Source organism: Thermobia domestica, chromosome 11, assembly GCF_964235325.1.
Source record: "Thermobia domestica chromosome 11, izTheDome1.hap1.1, whole genome shotgun sequence".
Taxonomy (NCBI): Eukaryota; Metazoa; Arthropoda; class Insecta; order Zygentoma; family Lepismatidae; genus Thermobia; species Thermobia domestica.
Window position 1 is genome coordinate 98,124,550 of NC_137464.1, and position 20,919 is coordinate 98,145,468.

At 37.1% G+C, this 20,919-nt stretch overlaps 1 protein-coding gene across 2 annotated transcripts in view; it reads right to left on the bottom strand.

Annotated features, from left to right (window-relative positions):
* The window catches only part of LOC145663637 (solute carrier family 25 member 45-like), a 112,800-nt gene that overhangs the window by 22,046 nt on the left and 69,835 nt on the right, over nt 1-20,919 (bottom strand). For both annotated transcript variants that reach the window (XM_081729738.1, XM_081729737.1), the window contains exons 3-5: nt 18,636-18,745; nt 10,556-10,802; nt 5,174-5,306 (exon numbers count right to left, since the gene is read on the bottom strand). In XM_081729738.1, coding sequence (XP_081585864.1) covers nt 5,174-5,306; nt 10,556-10,802; nt 18,636-18,745 — 490 coding nt within the window. The remainder of the gene's footprint in view (nt 1-5,173; nt 5,307-10,555; nt 10,803-18,635; nt 18,746-20,919) is intronic.

The following is a 20,919-nucleotide window of genomic DNA, read 5'->3' on the forward strand; positions in this document are numbered from 1 at the left end:
CAAGATTGGAGGCTGCCGTCTCTCCAGCCCACCCCCACCCCCACTTTAAATGACTTATAACTTCGTACCGGAAGTGGTACAAACGAAAATTTTTGCGGTACATTCCGGCACAAACGTAGCACAAACGATTGGCATAGGTTTTGTTTCGAAATTCCAAGGTAGGGGGTTGCCGTTTCCCCAGCCCCCATTTCAAAACCCTTATAACTTCGTACCGGAAGTGGTATAAACAAAAATTTTTGCGGTACATTCCGGCACAAACGTAGCACAAACGATTGGCTTAGGTTTTGTTTTGAAATTCCAAGTTTGGAGGCTGCCGCTTCTCCAGCCCCCCACTTTGAATCTCTTATAACTTCGTACCGGAAGTGGTACAAATGAAAATTTTTAAAGTACATTCCGGCACAAACGTAGCACAAACGATTGCCATAGTTTTTGTTTCGAAATTCCAAGTTTGGAGGCTGCCGTTTCTCCAGCCCCCCACTTTAAAACCCTTATAACTTCGTACCGGAAGTGGTACAAACGAAAATGTTTACGGTACATTCCGGCACAAACGTAGCACAAAGGATTGGCATAAGTTTTGTTTCGAAATTCCAAGTTTGGAGGCTGTCGTTTCTCCAGCCCCCACTTTAAGACCCTTATAACTTCGTACCGGAAGTGGTACAAACGAAATATTTAGCGGTACATTCCGGCACAAACGTAGCACAAACGATTGCCATAGGTTTTGTTTCGAAATTCCAAGTTTGAAGGCTGTCCTTTCTCCAGCCCCCCCCCACTTTAAAACCCTTATAACTTCGTACCGGAAGTGGTACAAACGAAAATTTTTGCGGTACATTCCGGCACAAACGTAGCACAAACGATTGGCATAGGTTTTGTTTTGAAATTTCTAGGTGGGGGGGCTGCCGTTTCCCCAGCCCCCCACTTTAAAACCCTTATAACTTCGTACCGGAAGTGGTACAAACGAAAATTTTTGCGGTACATTCCGGCACAAACGTAAAACAAACGATTGGCATAGGCTTCGTTTCGAAATTCCAAGGTGGGGGGCTGCCGTTTCCCCAGCCCCCACTTTAAAACTATTATAACTTCGTACCGGAAGTGGTACAAACGAAACTTTTTGCTGCACATTCCGGCACAAACGTAGCACACACTATTGGCATAGGTTTTGTTTCGAAATTCCAAGGTTGGAGGCTGCCGCTTCTCCAGCCCCCCCCACTTTGAAACCCTTATAACTTCGTACCGGAAGTGGTACAAACGAAAATTTTTGCGGTACATTCCGGCACAAACGTAGCACAAACGATTGGCATAGTTTTTGTTTCGAAATTCCAAGTTTGGAGGCTGCCGTTTCTCCAGCTCCCCACTTTAAAACCTTATAACTTCATACCGGAAGTGGTACAAACGAAATTTTTTGCGGTACATTGAGGCACAAACCTAGCACAAACGATTGACATAAATTTTGCTTTGAAATTCCTAGGTGGGGGGCTGCCGTTTCCCCACCCCTCCACTTCAAAACCCTTACAATTTCGTACCGGATGTGGTACAACCGAAAATTTTTGCGGTACATTCCGGCACAAACGTAGCACAAGCGATTAGCATAGTTTTTGTTTAGAAATTCCAAGGTTGCAGGCTTCCGTTTCTGCAGCCTCTCCACTTCAAAACCCTTATAACTTCGTACCGGAAGTGGTACAAACGAAAATTTTTGCGGTACATTCCGGCACAAACGTAGCACAAACGATTGGCATAGGTTTTGTTTTGAAATTTCTAGGTGGGGGGCTGCTGTTTCCCCAGCCCCCCATTTTAAAACCCTTATAACTTCGTACCGGAAGTGGTACAAACGAAATTTTTTGCGGTACATTGAGGCACAAACCTAGCACAAACGATTGACATAAATTTTGCTTTGAAATTCCTAGGTGGGGGGCTGCCGTTTCCCCACCCCTCCACTTCAAAACCCTTACAATTTCGTACCGGATGTGGTACAACCGAAAATTTTTGCGGTACATTCCGGCACAAACGTAGCACAAGCGATTAGCATAGTTTTTGTTTCGAAATTCCAAGGTTGCAGGCTTCCGTTTCTGCAGCCTCTCCACTTCAAAACCCTTATAACTTCGTACCGGAAGTGGTACAAACGAAAAATTTTGCGGTACATTCCGGCACAAACGTAGCACAAACGATTGGCTTAGGTTTTGTTTTGAAATTCCTAGGTTGGAGGCTGCCGTTTCCCTAGCCCCCCATTTCAAAACCCTTATAACTTCGTACCGGAAGTGGTACAAACGAAAATGTTTACGGTACATTCCGGCACAAACGTAGCACAAACGAATGCCATATTTTTTGTTTCGAAATTCCAAGTTTTGAGGCTGCCGTTTCTCCAGCCCCCCCACTTTAAACCCTTATAACTTCGTACCGGAAGTGGTACAAACGAAAATGTTTACGGTACATTTCGGCACAAACGTAGCACAAACAATTGCCATAGGTTTTGTTTCGAAATTCCAAGTTTGGAGGCTGCCGTTTCTCCAGCCCCCCCACTTTAAAACCCTTTTAAGTTCGTACCGGAAGTGGTACAAACGAAAATTTTTGCGGTACATTCCGGCACAAACGTAGCACAAACGATTGGCATACCTTTTGTTTCGAAATTCCAAGTTTTGAGGCTTCCGCTTCTCCAGCCCCCCCACTTTGAATCTCTTATAACTTCGTACCGGAAGTGGTACAAATGAAAATTTTTAAAGTACATTCCGGCACAAACGTAGCACAAACGATTGCCATAGTTTTTGTTTCGAAATTCCAAGTTTGGAGGCTGCCGTTTCTCCAGCCCCCCACTTTAAAACCCTTATAACTTCGTACCGGAAGTGGTACAAACGAAAATGTTTACGGTACATTCCGGCACAAACGTAGCACAAAGGATTGGCATAAGTTTTGTTTCGAAATTCCAAGTTTGGAGGCTGTCGTTTCTCCAGCCCCCACTTTAAGACCCTTATAACTTCGTACCGGAAGTGGTACAAACGAAATATTTAGCGGTACATTCCGGCACAAACGTAGCACAAACGATTGCCATAGGTTTTGTTTCGAAATTCCAAGTTTGGAGGCTGCCGTTTCTCCAGCCCCCCCCCCCACTTTAAAACCCTTATAACTTCGTACCGGAAGTGGTACAAACGAAAATTTTTGCGGTACATTCCGGCACAAACGTAGCACAAACGATTGGCATAGGTTTAATTTTGAAATTCCTAGGTGGGGGGGCTGCCGTTTCCCCAGCCCCCCCACTTTAAAACCCTTATAACTTCGTACCGGAAGTGGTACAAACGAAAATTTTTGCGGTACATTCCGGCACAAACGTAGCACAAACGATTGCCATGGGTTTCGTTTCGAAATTCCAAGGTGGGGGGGCTGCCGTTTCCCCAGCCCCCCCACTTTAAAACCATTATAACTTCGTACCGGAAGTGGTACAAACGAAAAATTTTGCGGTACATTCCGGCACAAACGTAGCATAAACGATTGGCATAGGTTTTTTTTCGAAACTCCAAGGTGGGGGGGCTGGCGAAATGCACCTAAATTCGGCTGCTGCACACGGGAACGTAGTCAGCAATTCGCTTGGCGTACAAGCTGTACTGCCGAAAGAAATATACATTCGAAAGTTTAGGATATTTGTGGTTGTTTGGTATTTGTTTCATATCGACACGTTTTCCTACACAGGCATCCAGGAGGATATGTTCATCCGTGTGTCCCGATCAAGAGTTACACAGTACGAGCGACGTATAGTTGTCAGATAGATGTGGGTTTAATACCAACACAAAAAATTGGTAAGATATTGTTACATAAATCTTTTCCCTCACATTTGCGCCCGCTACTTCTTTCTTCAACGTCCCGTGCAACACGGGGACCGAATTTACCACTGGATTCTTGAAAGCATATATATAATTTGTCAGCTAGACCTGCACCCAATGAGATTGCAACATCAATAGTGTAGCTGTCTGTTGCACTATGCATCGATTGCAACGTCAAGATAGTGACTTTCTTTCCCGTTTTCGACAATGTACGGTATGACGATAGTTCGTAGTTGAATTGCCTTTGATCACAGTTCCATACCAATTCCGTTGAGATGTTCTTCGTCCTCATTTACTCTTTACTTCCGTCACAAATGCTTCCGCAATGTTTCTTAATTCTCCTGACTTGTTATGTTCTGTCCGTGTTGTAACATAGTGATTCGACGGGATGTTATTCCATACTGCCGCTTCGAATTTGTAATAAATCCTATTGAAGCTGTGAAATTCTACAGTCCAATATTTCTGGCTATTTTCCGACTCATAAAAAGTTCTTCAATTTTTCCATAGAAGATAGAAAATATTTTGATTCATGAAAAATTGTTTCACTTGTTCCTACATAGTACGGGAAATTGTCTGAGCCATGAAAATTTTCAGATTCTTTAAACGATCTTTCACTTTTTAACATTCCTATACATGAATTCAATCAATTTTAAGAATACTGAGGAATTGTTACTTGATCACTGATATTTGTTAAGAACGGAAAATTTTCTGGAAAATATAGAAGAAAACTTTCCACCTCACATCACGGCTAAACAACGATGTAGGAATAAGTGGAGTATGTTTTTCTGAATCGGAAAATTTTCATCACTACCAACGATATACTACTAGACTTCCCTTACCATTTGCCAATTTGGTTGGGCAATGTCTGCGACCAACTGGGGGACCCTGAGACCCAACCTTTTCGTTCAAAATGTGTGCCTCTAAAAATAATGGGATACGTGCTCGCCGATTTTTCCATTCGCCCAACCCTTTTCTGCAAAACATGGCCCGGGGCCAGACAGTATAGATGCCCTGTAACTATGGCACGTGCTCTACTTTGCCCTGCTCTTGCAGACGTTTACAGCATCTTGCAGTAAAACGGATATCACTGTTTGCTTCCGGGGTGCTAACATTACACATGTTTTCCTTTTTGTGCGTATTCATCCGTTCGAGCCAAGTACTTTGCTTGTCACAGTGACTTTCTGGGTTTAATTTAACAATTGTTTACCACTGATCCTTCCAGAACACTGAAGAAAGCAATATCCAGACAGAGTGGCATGACCATCAGGGAGCAATATACTTGCAGAAAATACAGTCTAATTTTAATGGAACGATCTCTTGAAGTATGATACAAATAATATAGCAATATACACTAACACAGTACTTACCGTAACATTGTAGCGATGAAACCATGGTATAATCCAGTAATTCCATTCTTTCGAATTATCGATATCAAACAGCGAAAAGAGCCTTTACATGTTATCTGGTTGGCTTTAGTCTGCCAAGTTCCGGATCTGGCTTCTGTAAAGATCAAAATTCAAACAATTACTGAAACAGTGATGAAGTGTCTCACAGGTCACTAGGGTCAAGACTTTTATTCGGGTCATTCGGGCAGAGATGGAGTGGGTCAGTGGGTGTATATTTGTGAGTGGGTCAGTGGGTCAACAGGATCTGACTCACTGCGACCCACCACCAACTGTGACCCACTGCGAAACACCACCCACCCTAACCCACCGACCCATCATGACCCACTCTGATCCACCGACTACTCTGCTCAATGCATTGTACAGAGTATCTTCTGAACACTGGTGAAATTGTCTACGTTTTAATTTCAAGGCCTCCATTCTTCTTCCTTTTCATTTGTTTCTATTTTGTTACCTGAGATGAGTATATCTAACAAATAACACTTCCCAAGTATAACGCTCCGATTTTGATAAATTTGACAGGTATACATGAAATAGACGAATACGTGTTTTTATTTATTTTCTGCGAAAAAAAAAACGGTTTTAGAGGACAAAAGCTCCCACCCAAAATTTTGAAAATTGAAGCCCGAAAGATCAAAACAAGTAGACAAAAGTGAACGAAATTGTGCACAAATATTGTAGACGTAAAATAAGGGAATATGTGTTTCGTATTTTCTTGGGAAAAACGGTTAGGTGGGACACGGACCCCTCCAAAACTTTGATCACGAAATATCAAAAGTGCTAATAATAACATGTCAGATATGTGTAAAGGACATTAAGAATTGGAACGAAACTTTGGGGAGTGACAATAGGCAAAAAATAAACGAATACGTTTTTTTTTTATTATTTTCTGCGGGAAAACGGTTTTAGGGAGAAAGCCCCCACCCGAAATTTTGAAACCTGACGCCCGAAAGACGCTCCATCCACTTCTTGTCTTTCGGCCTTTGCCTTCAAATTTCAAAATTTTGGATGGGTGCTTCTGCCCCTTAAACCGGTTTTCCACAAAAAAAAACAGTATTCGTTTATTTTTTGCCTATTGTCACTCCCGAAAGTTTCTTTCCAATTCTTTATGTCCTCTAAGCACTTCTGAAATACTGTTATTAGCACTTTTGAGTTTTCCTGATCAAAATTTTGGAGGGGTCTGTGGCCCACGCAAACTTTTTTAAGGAAAATACGAAACCCGGATTCTCTCATTTTGTGTCTATAATATTTGTGCACAATTTCGTTCACTTCGGTCCACTTCTTCTTGCCTTTCAGGCGTCAAATTTCAAAATCTTGGATGAGGGCTTTTGCCCCCTGAAACCGTTCTTCTGCAGAAAATAAAAAAAAGTATTCGTTTATTTTTTGCCTATTGTCCCTACGCAGTTTCGTTGCAATTCTTCATGTTCTTTACACATGTCTGACATACTGTTATTAGCACTTTTGATATTTCGTGATCAAAGTTTTGGAGGGGTCCGTGCCCCACCTAACCGTTTTTTCCAAGAAAATACGAAACACATACTCCCTTATTTTACGTCTACAATATTTGTGCACAATTTCGTTCACTTTTGTCTACTTGTTTTGATCTTTCGGGCTTCAATTTTCAAAATTTTGGGTGGGGGCTTTTGCTCCCTAAAACCGTTTTTCCGCAGAAAATGAAAAACACGTATTCGTTTATTTTATGTGCAGTATCTACCTGCCAAATTTTGTCAAAATCGGAGTGTTACACTTTTGAAGTGTTACTTGTAAGTGAAAAAAGAACTGCAGGCACTTTCGGATATTGATGTTTGTAATTGTAATAATAGCAATAGGACTTACAACTTGCCTTACGAGACACACAGCCTGTGTGTTTTTAGAGTAGCTAACTACTGAAAAAATACATTTTTGAAACACCTGTAATATGTATTATATAAAAATTGAATGTAGCTATGAGTGCGTGATCATCACGGCCAAATTGCAAAGTCAAATGAAATGATGTTTGGTATATAGTTAGGCCTTAATCCAAACTGGGATGTTATCATGTCGTTTTCATTGTAATACATATTCTAAGGGGGCAGTGGGGGGCCGAATTTTTGCGAAAAAAATTGAATATCTCACTAATCGTTCAACTTAGGAAGCTCAAATCCACTGTATGAACTCTTTATTTAAAAATAAACAGAACGTGTCAGATTTTTTTTTAAATTCTTCTTTATGGGGGAGGCACTTTCTATATATGGGAAATTGGTAGTGGATTGATTTGTAAAAATAATTGAAAACGATCTATATTAGTCGAGAAACAAATTCAGAAAAAATATTAATTGGGAAACAAAAAATACAGTGCTTTGCCTTATATATCAACTGCTTTCTATTATAATAATTGCTGAAGCTTGTGTTTGATATACTTTGTATGCAGCACTTAGAGCACAAGGCAATTTATACGTAAAAAACTGATGCACCGCAAAAATATCTGCATACACCGTTAAACGTTCTCACACTATACCTAAAATCTGCACATCCTACAGCTGAAGAATACGGCATCTTTCATATATATCTTATACCAGATCATCTTCATCATTTGTGTCCATTTTAGCGCTATGTTTCAATTTCAATACTAACCTTGGGCTTTCCCCGTGTTTCCATCAGTCTCGAGTCGCCCCGAGACAAAAGAACTAACATGCATTCGTGTATCTAACACTATGTTTGTGACTGTGGCGTGTACGCACTGCATTTCATTTTATACTATCATGTTTATTTCATACAAACACAACGCACGGCTTCCATGCTAAAGTTCCATTCTGTTTCTACCTGCACCATTTATATATGTATTTTATTTACTTATATGCGCATTTAAATTTATTCACTCACTTAGTGTTTTGTTTATTGTTACTTTCAGCACTATTCGTTTATAAAACTGCACTTAGACCATCTTATATGCTATAAACCCACCAGTGTCGTCAATTCTGTGCCAAAGAGAGGGCGTAACCCTCTAATGGCTAGGGTTAGGAGACACTCTACAAGCATACAATATTGAAATTAAAATAGATGAATAAAGCTTACACTACCAATCCCTAACCCTGTAACCCTTATATATATATATATATATATATATATATATATATATATATATATATATATATATATATATCGTAAAGTTGTAAGAAGAATAGACAAAATTCGTACTGTAAACTTAATTACATGGAAATTTTAAGTTTGTACTGTACACTTAATTCTATATGGAAAATTTTACATTTTTTCCCTTTACATTGGTCTACTTATTTTGTTGTGGGACTTCCAAATGTCATCTTTTTTTCCGCTGAAAAGTATCTTTAATTCAACAAGGAAATAATTACACCATGATAATTTACTTGGAATTCATCGTAATTTGCCCCATGACAAACACCTTGAGCGATGCTTGAGGGATTGACAGTAGAAATTCAAACTCCGATTAGTGAGAACTTCACAGCCTTGTTTCATTATTAGTGTAAACCCTTTAGTCAGTGGAGAAGAGGGCATGGATCAAGGGACAAAGTGGATGACAATTGTTTTTGGTGGGTCGGAGTGAGTCATGGTGGGTGGTGGTAAGTGAGTCGTGGGTCACGGTAGGTCGTAGGTCAAGTTTTCATTGATCCAAACCATCTCTGCACTGGGGTCTAGGTTTCTCATCTTAGACCCTATTTGACAGGCAACCAAGTGATTCGGACAGGCCAAATCACCTAGAAGAAGCTGACCAAGTGAATCTAGTAGACCTCTACAGATTTTTATAATGTAAATTTTGTCCACTACTCGATCTTGGATATTCAATTGTTTGATTCCCAATGTAACATCTTTTAATCAAGGTTCCATGTTTTGACTATTTCAAATATACTTTCATATTCATACGTCTTCTCCCACTAAAAAAAAAATGCAATAATTTTTAAACACAAACTGCACAAATATTGACCATACCACTGTTTTGGTTTGGTAGTACCTCCTATATTCAATTCGACAAGTTTTACAGGCTCGTTCGATTACATTGTGACGATCTATTGTAAGAAAAAATAGTAGCTTTCCTTGTCTATGATTCTCATACGTTTATACTCTTATATATCTTGTTGTTAACTTTCAGTGCAATGTTTTGACACAATAATTAGAAAATTATCGATTTTAGTGAGAAGAGAGAGGAGACTATTGTGTTCGCTAAAAATATATTAACAGCTTCGTATATCTGTATTTCCTTGTGTGAGGATGTTTCGTCGTCTCAGGGTCACATCAACTCACTCTGGGTAGAGTCATGCGGAGTAATGAGTCTGTCCGGATCGTCAGTGACCGGGTCTAACTGCTTCCGGGTCCATTCCTTCTCTGTGCTGAGGCCTCAAATTTATTTCATTACTTTAAATGTTGCTCGAATGAATATTGAAGTTAATCTCAATGGTGAATCAGTAATACAAATCTTAATATTAGTGTGTACAATCTAAATGCGGAAAATGAAGATCGAAAGGCAGATCGAGAACTGTATGTAGTAAAGATAGTACATCAAACAGTAACACTTCAGACATTTTCCATTTTAACGGGAATTTTAATGAAGTAATGTTTTGATGAAATGCTTTTAAATGCGGACAGGCATTTAATATTTTCATGTGCTGTTTTGGTTTTCATGCAATCTGTGCGTTTATAAGAACAAAGTTCTTAGTGTACTATCATTGTTCGATATCGCTTTGTGACATATTTACGTATGTATGCTTTTTGACTATAGTTTTAGCCTAGAACCTGACCGTAGTGTTCAGAACTTGTATTTCTACTTTAATGAAATGAAATTACATGAAATCTTGAAGAATGGTGGGACGTACAACTTCAAAATTTCATTTCATTTCGTTGAACTAGAAATAGAAATCACTGAACAAATTAACGTCTATTTAAAATTAATAAATGTGCAACATTTTCTTCAACTAACGGAACATATTGGCTTCATCAGACACTGTCATTCCACCTTCATTTTCTCCTTCATTCCACAAATTGTTGGAGAATCTCATTCTATGAAAATAAAATGTAATGAAACTTTTCAATTTCACGTCCCACAATTAAGCCCTTTATGCTAAAGCGCATGGATAATTAATGAAAGTGAATGATTCTGAAATTAAATATTTTGCTCTCCCACCGGGAATCGAACTCAAGGCAAGGTGGACCAAAAGCTCAAGCGCTAGCCATTATACCACTAGCCAGCGGGGAGGGTTTCCATTTTTGAACTAAGACTATTATTATTATTATTATTATTATTATTATTATTATTATTATTATTATTATTATTATTATTATTATTATTATTATTATTATTATTATTATTATTATTATTATTAAACGTAACTTTCGCACCTGTTTGTACTTGAAGTTGAGTCTTGACTAATTCTGTTGGAGCTGCAACGAACCCTTGGGCAATTCCAGCCACGCAACCAGCCACAAACACATCTGTGTAAATAAGTCTCGTGGGTTTCATACCGGTTTTAATTGTTCTATATTCCTCTAGATATTTATACGTAACACCATACATACCAAATAGTAGAGAATTAATAGTTCCTGATGTCACCAATGGAAACGTCATTCCTTTATAAAATCCAAGAATCTGTTAAATGAGAGATACTGTATTGATACTTATACTACATTAGTAAAATCTACTATAATAATCTTAAATATTGCTGGGACAGCATTTGCTAATAGAATGCGCTAAGTGCGGTATCCTTAGTAGTTTCTATAGATAAGTGTTCTTCCCAAATAACTGGAGGAAGAAAAGGGATTCAGAAAGTGAAACAGTAAGAGAAATGAGATGATGATATAAATGTTCGTTTAATACCTTTTTTTAAGTTGATAAGAGAGTTTCATAGTATGAAACTACGGTAGACTTTCAAACTAGGCGAATTCAATACTCGAACTCGAAGTAGTACAAGCTGCAGCTTGCAATACATGGTGAGGCAAAAGTCCAGCATTACCCTTGTATTTTTGAAACGACTTGAGGAAACATGACGAAATTTTGGATGTGGGTAATTGGGGTCGGGGTACACCAGATGGTGCAATTAGGCATCATGGTGGCTATATTTAAATCTGACATTTTGAATTCAGGTCCAATATTTCAAATTTGAAGTAGGCATGCGACACATGATTTTAGGCTGGAATTTCACCAGATATATGAATCTGAAGTTATTTTTCACCTAACTTTAACCAGTAATGAAATATTGTGAAGTAAACATTGCATGTGGGATCCCACAAAATGTGTTCTATGTGTTTCCCGTTATGTGCTACATATAATACAAGACATTTTCCAATCGTGATGGACACGTAATAACACTTCCTGCGTCACAGTCACAAACGTGCTTGATTCGTTGTTCGAGTGTCGAGGGAGGGATATGGACAAAATCTCGCGGCCGAAACATCGCCGCCCAAAATCTCGCGTGGCCAAAACCTCGCCACCCAAAACATCGAGTGGCAAAAACCTCGCCGCCAAAACCTCGTTAGCCAAAATTTCGCCTGCAGCTTAATAAAAATTCAGTGTAGTATAACAATATCTGCTGGGTTTTCTTATAAGTAAAAAGAAAAAAGGAAGGAAGAGCTTGGTGTGGTGAGAGTAGGGGCACCGAATTCTAGTTCGCCCCGGGCGCGAAATCTCTAGCTACGGCTCTGTATATATATATATATATATATATATATATATATATATATATATATATATCCCACTCCCACTCCCTTTTGTTGTGCCGACAAAGTGAAATTATAAAAGACATCCTAGGCTCGAACCTCATCTATGTTGGGATTTCTCGCATCTATATATATTTCCAAAGCATGCATTAGAAGTTTTCTTGTCATTATTTTAATGTAATTATGTGTTATTACTAAATATATAGATATAGTAATATATAGAACATCCTACATTGAAGAAATCGTCTTGAAGAGGTTTTATCCTGACGACATTTCTTCCCAGGCGACACTACGTCTTGCTTAATTTAGACCAGACGAGATTCTGTGTCGCGAGATCATTACAACGAGGTTTTGGTCAGGCGAGATTTTGGGTATGGCGATATTTTGGGCGCGAGGCTTTGGAAGACGAGGTTTTGGCAAGGCGAGATTTTGGCCCTTGAGGTTTTGGGTGGTGAGGTTTTGGCTAGGCGAGGTTTTGGCCCCGCGAGATTTTGGCCCGCAACGTTTTGGGCGGCGAGGTTTTGGCCAGGCGAGATTTTGTCCCGCGAGGTTTTGGGCGGCGAGGTTTTGGCCAGGCGAAGTTTCGGCCTGGTGAGATTTTGGGCCGCGAGGTTTTGGGAGGCGAGGTTTTGGTCCGCGAGGTTTTGTACCCAAACCGTCGAGGGACTATGACTTTTCTGGATAAACAAGTGCTTTGAGATGACCCTGCAGATAAACGTCTAAGGATGCAGGTCGGGCGAACGGGGTGGCCAGTCAATTGGCCCTCGACAACCAATTCAATTGTCCTAGAACTTTGCATCCAACTACTCCGTGACAGATAATGCATAGTGAGGAGGCCCACTATCTTGTTGGGGAAAAGCAGCGAAGTCACCTTCTAGGTTCAGTAGTGATGGGAATACCTGTTTCTTCAGCATATAAAGATATTTGTCTTCATTTAGATTCCCATGAATGAAGAACGACCTGATGATAAGAGTGTTTCATATCGTATACCATGCCATCGCCTCTTCCGCACCAATTACCCTAGAGGCATCTGTCCATGCGGGGTTTGTGTTTATCCAATAACGGTTTTTCTGTTTATTGACCTACAGTTCACATGGAACAGAGCGTCATCACTAAACAACACACTAGGAGGAAACGAGGAATCCTCGTTACATATTGTCACAGCCTATTCTGCAAATTTGCATTCTCCTGTCTGCATCATCCTCCGTTAGGTATTGCTGCAGTTGGAATTTGATTAGATGACACTTGCTTGTGTGCAACATACGGAATATCTATCTCTCACTTACACCTGAAACTGTAGCTGTACGTCTGGTACTGCATTTTGGGCTTTTCACCAAGGTTGCCACAACTGCCGTTGCTGTTGCCTCATCCGTTGCAGTGCCCGGGCATCCACTGCGTTATTTATCGTGTACTGATCCATAAAAACTTTAAATTTCACCAAATACACGATACTGTATAGTATATTCAATGTTGTCCCTATCTGGATGCCGGGCATTCAAGTCATCATCGATTTCTCTGGCTCTGCGTTCCCCATTGAATTCAAAATCACGGATATCAAGATGGCCGCTACTATACCAAATAGTGCCATCTGGTGCACCCCACCCTAACTACTTACATCCGAAATTTTGTCATCTTTCCTAAAGCCGTTTCAAAAATACAAGGTGATGCTAGACTTTACCTAATTTTGATCAAAGAGATTGTTCCTCGGAAGTTGAATCCATATAAAAAATGCATTATTCGATATCCATTAATGTTTTTGTTCTATGGTGATAAAGGTTGAAATCGGAAATCGTTAATTTCAATTGATTCCAGATTAAATAGATGGTTAAGGAAGGAGATACAGCCTACTCTTGTGAAGCTGAATCGATTGCAAGAAACTGGATCTCGAGATTTCTTATCGTTTTCGCTCTATCGAAACCGAATATAGTAATATATTTCAACCACTTCAGGTTTCGGTATAGTGTTGCAGATTGTGGCGATATGCTCTGTTGAGACATTGAATTGATTGCAGAAAACGACTTCCCATTATCTACTACCATTTCTGTTCTATGTGGAAAGAACTAATTTAAACCGCTTTTGGTTTGAATAGATAGCTAATGAAGAAGACGGGTCCTATTCTTGAGACAATAAATCGATTGTAGAATACCGCATCTCTATATCTCTTACCGTTTTTGCTACGTGGGAATCAGTGTTGAAATCAGAATATGAAATGTGAACCATTTCCAGTTTTGATAAAGAATGATCGGATTAGATAGGACCTATTCTTGGTATGCTGAATCGATTGCCCAAAAAAAAAAAAAAAAAAATCGCATCTCGATATATCTTACCGTTTTTGCTCTGATACCTATACGGACGGAAGGGTGGACAAACGGTCGAAGCCGCTCTATAAGACTCCGACATTTATGCTTAGCATAGTTTGAAAGTTTAATAATACCTATCATACTCACATTGCTAGCATAGTTAACGAAAGGGAATAATTTTAGGAGGTTGATTGCATATAAATTAATATTCCCTTAATAACAATATTTGCTGTATTGGGCTATTAGAAACTACTATTTCCCTCCTTTTTGTAACAGATTTTTAGGAGGTATTGTATTCCAATACAGATTTATACTTGAAATAATTTAATTGAATATATATATATATATATATATATATATATATATATATATATATATATATATATATATATATATATATATATATATATATATATATATATATATATATTTACTATTAGTTCTCGAGAAAACTACTTTTTTTCTATTCAAAATACTTAAACAGCTTACATGGGCATCCTTAGAAAAGAAGAATTTAAAAGAGTTAATGCTAATTAATAGATAAGAAGAGGTTAATTTGTGTTGAAAAGAATTAAATCGGCTGGTGTAAGGTACTTACAGCCCTTGAACTTAGAATAAAATTTTGTTTCTCAAAACTGAAATCTGATGAAATGATTTACGTGACAAGCGTCTCCGTGTATTTACTACTATTATGACTGGTTATTTTACCATAAAACTACTAGTATTCCTGCCTAAACTTTTTCACTCCGTTTTTCTTCCTTAATTTTTGTCTGTATTGACGAATTTAAGCACACTTCCATATGTTTTGATAGCTATTATTATGAGTTCTGTTCTTCTGAACTTCAAGTATTTAAAACTCATTGCACGATTTTAACCCCTGTTTATATTGAGATTTAAAAAAAAAAAAGAAGAAGAAGAAGAAGAAAATGAAAAATTCATTTTACATATCTATCAGGAGAGATCACGGAGAAAGGTAGTTCTCGCAGGGACAAAGGAAAGGGAGTAACTATTATAGTTGTAACAAACGAAAAACTGGTAACTTTGAAAATAGAGTTATCAGTTAAATTCACGTGTCGATAGAATTATGAAATATGTTTTTTGTGAAATGTTTATATGAAAATATTGTGAAACTTGCTGAGAAATATGTTGCACGTTTTGTGTGAATGATACAAAAAAGTACATAACTACAATATCCCAAACTTTCGGTATAAACTCATAGAAATATTGTGATGTCAAATACTCAAAGATTGGTGCATATTTGAGTGCATTTATTGTCGAAACTAACGTTGTATGTAGTTTACCACAATCTGGAAAATTTCACTTAAGCTATGGGGGTTCGTCATTCCTTACTGCAATAGGACAGTTCGCGCGATCTTGAAGTAGAAGAGATCGCCCAGACGTTCACTGAACGCAATAATAGGAAAGAAAGCGCATGCGAGATGTGAATGTCATACTAGAGAGCACTGGCGCAAATCCGGGGGGATGAGGGGGACATGTTCCCTCCGATTTGAAATATGTTTTGGGACAGAAAACATAATGATATTTGTCCTACTTGCCACAAAGGAAAGTGAGATGAAATTGATATCTTTCCAGAATAAGCCTGAAAAATCTGCCTGTTTCCCAATGTTGAAGACAACTCTGCTCCCTTGGCCCTTCACAGCTTTGTTTTCAGACTTCATAAAAATTTTGAACATCGCTATAGAAATATATCATGTATAGGCCTAATATAAAGATTATGGGAACAGTCTTACCCGTCCGTCCCCCCCCCCCCCCAATGTTTAAGACATATTTGCGCCGCTGCTAGAGAGGGCAATGAAAATTTATGCAACATACTACAGTTGTTTTCTGTACTCTGACTACGGGCTTGAGGTAAATGTTTATGTCAATGCGGTTTTATCCATTTAGTAATTACCTATTTCAAAGTTGTTATTTTGGAACACAGTCTATAATTCGCTTTCCATAGTACCAATATTAAGTAATGTGTTTTACAATGGCATTTAAAGTTCGCTGTCAGTTGTCATGTGTCTAAAACATATTTTATATATTCCTCATTATACCAGGTTGTTTCTGGTATCACTGTCGTGCACGACCTCTCTACTCTCAGGCACAATCTCCAGTACACCTATAGGATAAATCGTGCAAAATAGTGGTTTTGATGAACAGCCACCGCTGAGGACAGAACCACTTACAATCTACAATGATTGGGAGTCTGGTATTGTGCACAAGGCACCCAACTACGCACTGTTATTCTTAAAAACATTGCTTCAATATTGGTTATTTTATGAAAGATTGTTGAATTATGCACAAACTATCCTTATTTTAACGATCCTTATTTTAGTAAGTTTTCCTAATTTCACTAAATAATATTCTACACTTTTTTTGTAATCAATCTAGTATTGTTCTAGCCATATTAAGGTACATTGCAGAATAAGTTTATAAGTTTAAATTTAATATATGCACTTTTTTAGTTTCTTCCATGCAATTAATTTTACTGAACTTTATTATTATTATTATTATTATTATTATTATTATTATTATTATTATTATTATTATTATTATTATTATTATTATTATTATTATTATTATTATTATGTTAGAAATACTTGATTTACCGAATAGATTTCAAGTTACAGAATGGTACGAGAACTATAACGTCCTGAAGATATTGAGATAATACCTCCATATTCTTCTTTAGAAGAGACCCTGTTCATATAACTTAATTCATTATTTTTTCTCCTTAGAATGTTTAACAACTTTCCAAAAAAAAAAAAATGATATAATAAAAGGTATTGGCTATAACGGTAGTCTGTACAGAATATTATTTGTACGTTATTATTTTGTTTTGTAACAAGTTTACCGAATGTGAATGATTTAATCATTAAGTTTAATATACCCTCAATCAGAAAGGTGATCTAACTTATTTATTTATTTGGCCCTTCATCACATTCTTACATTTAATGATAGTATTTTTAAAAAAAAATATATTCATCTCAATTTTTAATCTAGGATAATTTAAATGACTTCATTTATTCTTTCCTGGTTGTGCATCACCTGTCATTTAGGAATTTAAATTGACTCTTGAAAGTTATTTTTCTCTTTATAATAATACTAACATTCAGCTAACTGGGGACTTCGCTCCAGACCCCACATTTACTCGGCCTACGATCTCGCACATCTCATATTCCTAATATATCTCTAATCTCAAGGGATTCCAAGATATGGCTACTTTAGTTTAAGACTTACAACCTCACTCTTTTTCTTCCGGATTTATTATTTCCTTCTATAAGGGAAATATCTAAAAACGCTGAAAAACGTGCCTAATTATTTAAAATTAAATTAAGGGGAAATATTAAAAAAATATTTAACACGTCTATAATTATTTCAAATGAAAGGTCTAAATATTAAATTTCATGTCTTTAACCTTAACGAATTTCAAAATATGGCCATTTTATTTTAGTTTGTAGTCCTTATTCTTTTTTGTTTCTACTCGCCTCTATTTTCTTCCTTTCTAGGGGAAATATCAAAAAGCACCTAACGCGTATTTGATTATTTTAAATGGAAAATCTAAATACCAAATTTCATGTCTCTAACATGAATAAATTTTGAGATACGGCCATCTAGTTATAAAAATCCCTTTATTCTTTTCGCATTTTTTCCTTCTCTTCTAGGGAAAATATTTTAAAAATGAAAACATGTGAAAACTCCTAATGAAAAACCCTAATAGTAAATTTCATAGCTCTAACTTTAGGAGGTCTCGAGATATTGAATTCTTATTGTAATAATTATAATTATCACTCCTTTTTTCCCTTCTAGGTAAAATATCAAAGCATGCTGAAACACGTGTCTAATTATTTTCAACGAGAAGTCCATATATCAAATTTCATGTCTCTGATCTTCAGAGGATCCGAGATACGGCGGTTTGAAGATAATAATTGTCACCCTTCGTTCCTCTCTTTCCCGGTCGAATTTTCAAAAATCCTTCCTTAGTGGGACCTTACATCATAAATTATATATCGTAAACAAATTTCTAGTTTCTAGCTTAAGCGATTTGGCTTGGGCGTTGATGAACCAGTCAGTCAGTGAGGACTTCTCTTTTTCTATAGAGAGATAAAGTACTAAATTTTCTATAGTTTAGAATTTTGATTTGATACTTAGAAAGGCATGTTTCCGAAAACAATATGCGTATATCTATATCTATATCTATATCTATCTATCTATCTATATCAAACCAGTTCTAAATGTACCGAATAAGTATCCATTTACTAGAACCAGGGTTGGATTATAGTATCCTCTCGTCACTTTAAGTGTATGTGGAGTCACTGACACCTAAAGTGACAATCTGATTATGAAAATGTTCTGATATGGCACCACTAAGGAAAGTTTTCTTAAGTAACTTCCATCATCACTGTGTTGTGTAAAACATTAAGAGTAACGATAACTTACAAAAAATCGTATGCACCACTTACTCCATCAAATTTGTATGTATTAATAACTGTATGTATTATACCCGATCCAAGCGCTTGCTGTCGAGTCTTAATCGTGTCACCTGGATGACCACAAACTAATCCTGCCATTCCTATAAAGAACAATAAGGCATAAGAAATATAGATCGAAAATACAATTCTGTCCAAAGAAATTAATTTACAAAACAAACAGTATGATTGAAGTAGATGTTACTCATAGATCACATTGAAAGTGTGAGAACACAATCAAGAATTTCTAGATTAATATTTGTTTTTTTAAATATGCTTCACACTCAGAATATTGAAGTGAAGCTATTCTAGCTCCAGTCTTCCTCAACTCATACATATAAATTGATTGTTTAGACATCATATTTGCACCACTCAATTAATCTAGACAAAATTTGTACGGTAACTGCTGTTGGAAAGTCAAGAATCGAAATTGGTAGCTTGCGTAGCAAAATGTAAAACCGCTAAGGGTTTTTAGGACATTAAGAGGATAATTCATACTTCTCTGAAAGAAATAACATTATATACTAGGTATTACTTAATGAACCCATAATCGTAATTTGCACGGATGCCGAAAGATACCAGAATTCCAATGAACAATGAAACAAATAACTTTAATTATACATAGTAAATTATATTACTGAAACTCTAATACTTCTTGTGGAAGGTGTATTAATTTGAAATTAGGAATATTTAAAGGGGTCCCTAAACAATATAATAAAAGTTTCCGAGTATATGGAAATCAGTGGTGGTGGAGAGAGTTTAAGATAACATTGCTTTATTCTCTTTTCCAACTACTAACTGTAAGACTCTATGGGCCTTATGCAGAGTCGTTTGACGAGTGATGAGTGCCATACTAAAGAGTTCGAATAACATACGTTTCCTGCAGTTATCAAGCCTTTAGTATGGCGCTAGTCATACGTCAAAACGACTCTGCATAAGGCGGTATATGATTTAAAAAACTGTAAATTGGCGTATCAAATTCGTTACATATTGTCTACATATATTACATAGTCTAGGTTATTCATATTATTGACATGTTTAAGTGTAAACATAGACTATCGATCTTTACATGTAGATGCACATCACTGCATTAGACACATCTAACCATAAAAAATGCCCCTGAATACGTTTCATATGACTACAGTCTGCAAAACGCAGTGCTTTTCGTTGGTAAATAATAGAAACTACCATTTACTTTTCTCCATCTAGGCTATCCTCTCCAATATGACCAGTCAATGACCAGATATTTGTTTACTAGTAGTTACGAATCAAAGTCACACTAATTTGGTTTTCAGAAATTCTCCTAGGCTAAGATAGTAATAAATCGTTTCATATTTTGATAAGTGAAAGCGCTTATCTTTATATATACTGTATATATATTCAAAAGTAAAGGTCTCCAGATCTCCTTTACTTTATTGGTATCATAATACATCACAAATACTTTGCTTTAAACGTATTTCTGTATACCAATAACAACTAAGAATACATATATACTTGTCAATGTTTAATCTAAAATTAAAAATTCATGCAATACTATATATACAGTACATATTACAACTTCATTTTCAGATAATACCGTAATGGCCCTATAAAATGTATTTCTTTATCAGGGACAGCGCCAGAAACGTTTGATGGGGTGGGCGGAAAGAGGCGGACCCAGTTGCTGGGTGGGCGGACAATGAAAATAAGAACTAGGCAATGTAGACATTTTTTGGACAATAATTTTCAATCTTTAAACTCTTTAGTTAGCTAAGGCTCAGACCGAAATAGGGGAGGGACAAGGATGTAGAAAACAGTTGTCTTGGCCTTACAGAAGGTATAATTCCGGCATTCGCCTGGTGGGTCTCTAGACATGCAGGACTTAGGATGGGCTGCGGGAGTTCGTGGCTATATGCTCGACTTATCGAATTCCGCGTGGCAGACACACTACCTCTAATTCCAGTTTTTTAAAACAATAATAACGGTGTGTACTGTGTAGTCGATGAAGTTCAAAACAGCTTTATTTTCTGTCCATCCAAGAATGCACATGAATGCATATAAATAAAAGAAGGTTCAAACAACACAGACTAACATATATACTCTATCTTTCGTTGATATCATTAACTACATAATAAGTATGTAAAGTAAAACAAGGCTAAAATAGGCTATTGCAAACATTTTCATCTTTGAAGGGTTTATTACCAAAAAGCAAGAGACAAAAAATATAAATCATTTATATTTTCTCTCGTATATTCTTAATTTGTGCACATATGATTTTTTGACGTGATCTCTAAGTATA